At 37.6% G+C, this 8,977-nt stretch overlaps 1 protein-coding gene across 1 annotated transcript in view; it reads right to left on the minus strand.

Moving 5' to 3' along the window:
- Positions 1 to 4,290: 4,290 nt before the first annotated feature.
- The window catches only part of LOC109861751, an 18,309-nt gene continuing 13,622 nt past the window's right edge, over positions 4,291 to 8,977 (minus strand). Inside the window, exons 2-4 of the mRNA XM_020441542.1 lie at positions 7,035 to 7,285; positions 4,521 to 4,588; positions 4,291 to 4,440 (exon numbers count right to left, since the gene is read on the minus strand). Coding sequence (XP_020297131.1) covers positions 4,356 to 4,440; positions 4,521 to 4,588; positions 7,035 to 7,235 — 354 coding nt within the window. The 5' untranslated portion in view covers positions 7,236 to 7,285 and the 3' untranslated portion in view covers positions 4,291 to 4,355. The remainder of the gene's footprint in view (positions 4,441 to 4,520; positions 4,589 to 7,034; positions 7,286 to 8,977) is intronic.

Below are 8,977 nucleotides of genomic sequence, written 5' to 3' on the forward strand. Positions count from 1 at the left end.
AAATCACAAAAAAAATTTCGTAGATCTTCATACTAATTGTCACACGTAAAACATCAAAAGAATTTGGTGAGAAGTAATATTCCACGTTTATAATATTTATGCGTAATATTTATGCGAAGTAATATTTCACGTTTTGGGACATCGGTAGAACATTAATTGTTAATTGAATTAATTGTTAATTGAATTCTTCACTTGACGCTTAATTGAATTCTTCATTTTTTTGTGAGGGGATAGCAGAGGAGAGGAGCAAAACCCCTTCCCCTGCGGGGGGCGCAGTTCCCCCTGCCTACACGCTAACAACACAAACAAAATGTACATAGTGTCGGAAAATAAGAGTTTATTTATGATATTTCTTTTGTTTATAATTTTTTAACAAACAACGAGCGACGGCTAAAAGTTGCAGATTGTTGTCCAGGAAGGTATTCATAACAACATGTTAAAGTCATTGACCTCCGAGAGCTCCGTTTTTCTGAATATTTACCAAAATTTCTGCCGAATATCCTAGGCCGGTAACGCCTCACGCCCCTGGACCTCGTGTTATCTCTATCTTATCTCTTTCTCGCTCTTCTCTACCTGTCGGTCACGTACAGTGTGTTGCTCTCTTCACGCTGAAAATAACTTACAAAATAGCCGCTGAGCGGCATATTACAATACGCAAAAATATCGCAAACCCAAAGTAAGCGCATTTGCCTGTGCTACGCAATCTAATGAGCTGCTCTCCCTCAAATAGGTAGTAGGGAAACTCGAGCTCACCGCCTCCTGTGCCGGCCGGAAATGCATCCTTGTGATGGATACAAAAAGTGTCACGTCACACTATATGTACGTATGAATATATATACGTGGTCACAAGTAAATGTTTACAAGTGAGTTATTTGAATTGATATTTCAATTTATTAAATCATATAAGATGCTAGATTTGCAACTGGTATATGAAGGAGTCCAAATACTCTCTCAAAACTAAGTTAAAATATTGCAAAAAAACTCTTCAGCCAGGAGTCGAATCAACGAAATATATATATATAGGGTCTTACATATTTCGTTGAAATTTTCATAAAGCCTTAAATTTATTAACAGAACTTATAACAGAATTTATTTTCTGTTAGGTAAATATGCATTTTAGGTCACACATCTCCGATTTCGATGTGCTTCAGATATGTTGTAGGGTAGGTCATATCGAGTAATTATGTGAAAAAATTTCGTGGGGGACGGCCTTGGTTTAACAGATATGGCAGTTCAAAGTTTCGGAACAATATTAGTATTTTTGTTCTTTTTGTTCGCGTTTGAAGCGCGTAGGCAGGGGGCTGCGCCCCCCCTGCAACTTCCTCAAACCTAATTTAACTTAACCTCTAAAAGAAGCTTTTCACAAGAAGCGAATGTAATTGGAAATTGTTATTTTTTTCCGAGGGGGGTTACGACTTTCGATTACATTCGCTTTTTGTGAAAAGTTGGTACTTGATTTTCAAGGAGGGAAGCACGGGGAGAGGCAAAGCCCCTTTCAGAGGGTAGGTTAGGTTAGGGTTTGGGGGAGGAGTGCAGGGGGGGCGCAGCCCTGCTTACGCGCTTCAAACGCGAACAAAATGTACGTGGGACCGAAAAATAAGAATTCATTCGTGAAACTTCTTCCCCTTGTAACTTTTTAACAAACAACGACCCCCGCCTAAAACCTTCACATTATTACTCGGGACAATGACCTTCACAACATATATAAAAATTATTGAAATAGGAGGTCGCTCCTCTAAACTCAACTGTTCGTAATAACAGCTTGTAATATCTAGAATAAAGCATTAAAATTCTGAAACTTCAAATTGCCATATCTCCTAAACTAAGGCCGTTCCCCACAAAATTTTTCCACACAATCACTCAGTATGACCTGCCCTACAACATATCTGAAGCGCAAAGAAATCGGTGATGTGTGACCTAAAATGCATAATTACCTTCTGTTATTCTTCTTTGTTGTTGTTGTTGTAATAATCAACAAATTGATGCATGATTCTGTTATAAGTTATAAGCAATAAATTCTGTTATAAGTTCTTAATACTGCCGGTTGACGCAAAACATTAAGACGTAAAGACGAAGTCACCGTATGAGATACATCTTAAGTTGTTTTTGCAAGAACGTAGCATTGCAAGAATGACTGATTATCTACCCACGAAAATTGTAGACATAATAATTGAATATGGCAGAAGTAATGAAAATGCTAGAGAATGTACTTGTCTTTATGCACTTCGATTTCCAAATCGTCGACATCCTTTTTGCCAATTTCAAATCTTAGAGCATGTGAGTGTCGATTGAAACGTCAACGAAAGAAAAAAGATCGCACAGAGGAAACCGCGTTGCATATCGCTATTTTGGAGATGGTTGCATTCAACCCTCATGTAAGTTAGCGCAGAATCAGCCTTGAATTGCACACTTTTCTTTCTACGGTAAACCGAGTTTTAAGGACGAATCACTTCCACCCATACCACATTGAAAGACATCAAGCTTTGACTGATGATCAGAAAGGGGTACGCGTTCAATTTTGTCGGTGGGCTTTGCAAAGACTGGAAGAAGATAACATGTTTTTCGACAGGATGCTTTTTAGCGATGAGGCCTCATTCCACAATAGCGGAGATCTCAATCGCCACAACTGCCATTACTATTCAGATGTTAATCCGTTTTGGTTACGTCGCGTAGACAATCAGCACCAATGGAGAGTCAATGCTTGGTGCGGAATATTGGATGGGCAAATTGTTGGACCACTCCTTTTTAATGCCAATTTAAACGGAGCGATGTACCTGCAGTTTTTGCAAACTGATCTATAAGAGTTGATAGAAGACATCAATTTGCAAACTCGCAGAGGTATGTAGTTCTAACACGATGGCGCCCCGGCACACTGCGGGTGTTGTCCGCGATTATTTAAATGAAAGTTTTCCTCAACGTTGGATAGGCAGAAATGGTTTCATTCGCTGGCCACCGAATTCACCAGACTTAACACCGTGCGATTATTTTTTATGAGGTTACGTGAAAGGGATTGTTTTTGCTACAGAGTCAACAACCGATGACATGCAGAATCGCATACGTAATGCAATAGCACTAATTCCTGAAGAAATGTTACAAAAAACGACGCTTTCACTTCAGCGTCGATTGTACATGTGCCTAACCGTTGAAGGAGACGTTTTTGAACATCTCCTGTAATGTTAGTCTGATGCGTAGTAAGAGGCAAGGGGACTCACTGTAATCAAGCACCCCGATGGGATCAAATTTTCGTCACGTTCACGCCGTTGATTCCGGGTAACTCTAAGAACGAAAAATGTTCATGAACATGTACAAATTGATGCATGATTCTCTTTATGAAAAACAAACATTTTTTCTTTAATTGCTAAATTTCCTCAAAAATTATGGATTTTCATGAAAAACATGTCAGACAATTTTAACGCAGAATTTTATGTTATTTTAGAATATGCAATACAAAATACTACATTCTATTTAAAAAAATAAAGTTGACCTTCATATGACCTTCAGTTTTACCTTCATCAAAAACTCAAGCCCACCATCTTGTGTCTCGCTTCGAATCCTACAACTGTTGTCTGTAACATTTTTCTTTAAACTCATCAGCGTTTGAAATATTCGCCTGGCTAGAATAAAATGAAACATCCTGTATATATACATATAGTGTACTATATTGTTGCCCGCATAACGTTACAAATATATATATGCGGTCCGAGGAAAAGAAAACTTAAGTATGGCTGATCTAAAGTAAATAGATTTAAGATAGCGGTGAGTTTTCGTAGATAGCGCGTAATGACATGCAATATTGAATTTCGGAGCATGTGTAATTTTTCCCATTTCTTGTTCTACAAGGCCCGTTTTGATTATTATTAACACTACTGAAAATCTATAAGTTCACGTTACGTATCTTATAGAATTTTCAGTAATGTCAGTACTAACCGAACAAGAGAGAAATCACAGCAAGTGATTCGGATTGAAGTAGAGGATAAGTCGAGTTAATAGTTTTTAAAATAATGCAAGAATTACGTCGCGAGAGATTGCTGTAACAACAGTTACATAGTGATATTTTTTAGTTATTTTGATATAACAACAGCTATTCTACCGAGTTTTTAATTAAGTCTAAAATCATAAATTATAATAATTTTTTATATTTTTTATATTTTTTTTTACTTTTTATTTGTTTCTCATTGAAAACGGTAAAATGGAGACAAGGTAGCGTCTGGCACTATTAACTTTCCTTTATTACGCAATGCATATTTCTTTTTTTATTGTCATTTCTTTCAAAAGAATTCTAAACATAAAATGAGAAATTTATTATTGAAGGATTAAAACATGTCAATGCAGCGAGAAAACATGGTTTCCGCCGTTTAAGATGATGCTGAACTGTCCTGTTTTACTAACCCTTTCTTTGCACAACTTACTCTGGATCTATTGATTGGAATGAAAAACGCCCTAAAACAAAAGAAAATATGCTAAAATATACCCCAGATAAAAATCAACAAGAAAAACAAAAAAAGTTTATGAACTGTTACCACGTAAACATTTTCACTTCGTATACAAAAGTGGCAGTATGAATCACAACAAAACTTTTCCGGGCCATCTACAAACATAAACATAAATATTTTGACTGTTTTTGAAATAAATTGTGAAGCTTAAAAAAAGAGAAAATGTGACAATAAGATTAGTGCAGATTTAGCAGAATCATCGGAAAGACACATACGTCTATCCTTGTCTTTTTCATGTCATCTATCCTTGTTTTGGTTCAACCCGGTCTCGAAAGATGGTATCACTTACACGAAAGCATAGCGGCTGAGTGGCAGCTGAATCAAAGATTACTTGTCGGTTCAGTATTCTCTTAATACCTGGCACTTTTTTATTTTTCCTTTTGCAAAATTTCTCCCACTTTACAATTGTCTCATTGTGGCGTAATAGTGCAACAATCAGCGTTTATTTTATCGTAAAAGACTCGATGTGTCGGTAAGAAGAAAGAACAAAGCAGAAGAGTTAAAGTTGGACTATACATAACAGTAGCATCAATAAACTGTTATTATTAGTGCCAACATAAACCATTCCTACATAGATGTTGTGACTGCTTTTATTAATAATTCTTACAAATTCTTATGTAGAATAACACAGGCGGCACAAACAAGTCACATCTCGTTTTCCCGACCAATTTATCTCAGATTTACGCAGATTGAGCGCCAGGTACGCAAAGTATACCACTGAAGTCACAAATACTCGACGGGAAAAATTTCGGAAGACGTGACAAACGCGAAAGATACCGCCTCCGACCGCTCAGCAAAATTATAAACGGAGAGGCGGGGTTTGTGAACGGGATATGGTAAATAAAAAGAGAGACAAACTAGCCACATTACCAGAGAGAATAACAACAAATTTATTATGATATTGCGCGATACAATCTAAGATCAGAATTGCAAACTCTGGCCGGCTAGCAACAAAAATACCGAGATAGTAGGGGCACGCACTCAAGCGAGAACTTATGGTGTGCGTGTCCCCACTACCTCGATGTTCTTGTTGCTAGTCGGCCAGAGTTTGCAACTCTGTCTAAGATGCCAGAGTGGACGTGGCGGAACGTCGATCTAACGCGAAATATAACGATTAATTCTATTGATCAAACGCTGTATCGTAAATGACATCAGGTACGCTTCACGGACGAAATTACGCGAGACTTAGACGCATACGAAGTGACTGTCCGATTGCCGTTTTAGAGAGAGCGGAACGCAGAATACACACTCGTAACACGCGATCTTGCACTTGCGTGGTTAGCGACGAAATTCGTGATTTGCGACACAAAATATACCACAAAAAGTATAAACCGAATTGGCAGCTTTACAAGCTGTCTCATTGATACGCTATAAACCTGACTTCTTGGTGGGTCCTCGCTGTGGAAAAGATCGTCGGATCGTCGCACTACTTCCACTAGAACTGAAACTTTTGTTGCTAATGTCCTTTCGAGATCGCGACTCACGGAACAGTAACGGAAATTGATCCTGTGCGAGAGCATCAGTTGTGCGGCGCTGCGTATCGCGACCTCGACCTCTTACGACGCGTTATTGACCTATCAGGCTGTGATCGCGCGTCGGGCCGCTAATTCACTAGCGGGATCTACTATGACAACGCAGCGTCTTCTCAAATATTTGGATGCGACCGAGAACTTCTCTTACTAAAAAGATCTTTCGATCTTGATCGTCTCGTCTTGCTATGTGCTCGATAACGGGTATATCTCTATTTCAGGCGCAGGAAGTCAGGTCAGGACTTTTCCGCAGGAGAAGAAATTCCGGTTCTCCGTGAAGTTTTTCGACACATGGTGTCGGTATGTCCGGCAAGCACTTTTTTTTGTCTAGCTTCATATTACGCTCTTTCAGATCTGATGTTGCCCTCCTGCCTTTCTCATCTCAGTTCTAAATGACTACCGATGAGTGACGAGCTGCCTTACAATCTGCTTATCGCCAAATTCTACAAATACATGCGCTTCCCGGCGTCGCAAGAATGCAATTGTAACACGAGATACGCAATTCTCATTGTCCTGAGAATACGACCAAATGACGATCAATTTTTTTGTACAATCTAACGCAAAATTATACAAAAATAGACACCGAGATCTACAAAATAGAACAAAATAGATCAAAATAAAACAAGATAAAGACGGAAATCGCTCTCTCTTTAATTGCAGAGATCTCGAGAGGACACAACTTCCCGTCTTTCTACAAAACTTTGTTATTAGTTACTTAAGTGATTGGTGCCAGAAGGGCACGTCACAATGTATAATAGAGACATTTGCATTAACCGTCAACAAAATGACTGTAATTATCTATACAATTTTTAACGCTTAGTTAATGTGATAGTGACGTTACATAATGTAAATAACTTCCTTGGCACCAACTTTTTTTAAAACAAAAAGATGCACTTGCAATAAAAGATGCCATTTTGAAGAAGCATGGAATTGTTTGTTGACGAGTTAAGATGCTTAAATGTGCGATATGTCATAAAAAGTTACATAAATAAAGAAAACTTAACTCACACACCTGAAATAGATTATAACCTTTATCATACATCCACATCTCGTCTGCCGGATGTTCCTTTGGGCTTTCCCGGTGGTCAGTGTTCGTAACATAAAAAGGTGGACCTCTAGTTAATTGTATCGCTAAGGACCTCTGCAGGAGCAAAAGGCATCTGGAAGATCCAGAACTTCCAGGACCCGTGCCGTCTCCTAAGATCGACGCCATTATTAGAATCTGTCACTAACGTCGATAACACAGCGATGACATTACGAAATCTGTAACAAGAAATAGAAAAATATTTTTTAAAACTATTATATCTGTATGTTATATCTGTATTGTTATTTCTTAAATTGAAAGAGAAATTAAGTAGTAAAAAGATTAGTTATTAGTTAATTAAATTAATTGCTTTGTCAAACAATAATAAGAGTGCAAAATGTAGAATAACAATACTCTTTGTAGAAAAACGTAAAATGATACTAAGTTTTTACGTGTTATTGTTAAATATACATATAATAAAAACTGTAGATGTGCGCTTAATAACGAAATATACAGGGTGTTTGACAACGAACTATAAAGCCGATGTGTGTAGGTAGATCGAGTTATTCTGAACAGAAAAGTTATTTACTATTTTGAAAAAATCGCAATAGTTATTGAAATATGAATTAATAAATGTAAGCCAATGAGAGCGCGGGGAGCGATGATCGGACTCTATAGGCGTGCACAATTATCAGCTGTACTCCTCGCTCGCCGCTGCTCGCTACGTACCGCCGAATAGCGCCCGAATAGCGCAAGAAACTGAGTCGTGCCGCACTTGTTTGTTTACTCCGCCTCTCGTTACTAAGACATTACATGAGAGAAGCTATTTTTCTTTTCATCTGATAATCGTGCACGCCTATAGAGTCCGATCATCGTTCCCCGCGTCTTCATTGGCTCACATTTAGTAATTCATATCTCAATAAATATTGCGAAGTTTGCAAAATGGTATATAACTTTTCTGTTCAGAATGACCCGATCTATCTACACACGTCGGCTTTATAGTTCGTTGTCAGACACCCTGTATAAAAGAAGGCATTGAAATGGCTGTTGAAGCAAACCACAGAAGTTGTGGTGTGTAGGTGTAATTCTTGGTTTTGGTGGTCTATCCACCATCAGTTGCGTTACACTCTTTACAACTACAATGACGATCATTACTGCATTTCTTTGTAAGTTTTTAACAATGTTTTCTAATACTTTATTAATTTAATTTACGACCAACATGTTCTTAATTGTTCTTAGAAAGAGAGAATATTGAGAAATACCTAAACCGAAGATCAAAACGTCTATTTTACACCAATGTTTTTTTAATAAACCAAGAATTACATCTACACACCACAACTTCTGTGTTTTGCTTCAACAGCTATTTCAATGCCTTCTTTTAAATAATTTGGAGCGTATTGCCTTTTAATGAAATATATAAACTTCTGTGAAATGCAACGAAAACATCATCAAGTGTTTTATTAGAAGCTCAGTTATTCTTATTGCTATACCATAAAAGAAAAGATAAAGCAAATTCATCATACTATTATATTAAGTTCATAGGTAAATATTGACAATAACAAACCACTTTCCGATGACCTTGATCTTAACATATGTTGTCAAGGTCATAACTCTGAGTAACATACAAAAGGTTTTAGCCGTCGCTCGTTGTTTATTAAAAAGTTATTACCAAAAAATAATTCTTTTGTGCGCTTGCATCTAAGCATATACACTCGGTGTCATGGATTTGTGGATACGGAGGACTAGGAGTAAGAGGGACGGTATTCTTTAGAAGCAAGTAGCGCCAACGGTTGCCGTGTCGATAATGTCAATGTTTTCCTTGACTAATTGGGTCTCAAAACGTAAAACTATTGACCATTTAATAGCCAATGTTTCACAAATACATATACAGGGTGTTTCAGAACTATGGGATCAAACTTCTAGGGGTTATT

Source organism: Pseudomyrmex gracilis, unplaced genomic scaffold (genome assembly GCF_002006095.1).
Source record: "Pseudomyrmex gracilis isolate BER0280 unplaced genomic scaffold, ASM200609v1 scaffold_994, whole genome shotgun sequence".
Classification (NCBI taxonomy): Eukaryota; Metazoa; Arthropoda; class Insecta; order Hymenoptera; family Formicidae; genus Pseudomyrmex; species Pseudomyrmex gracilis.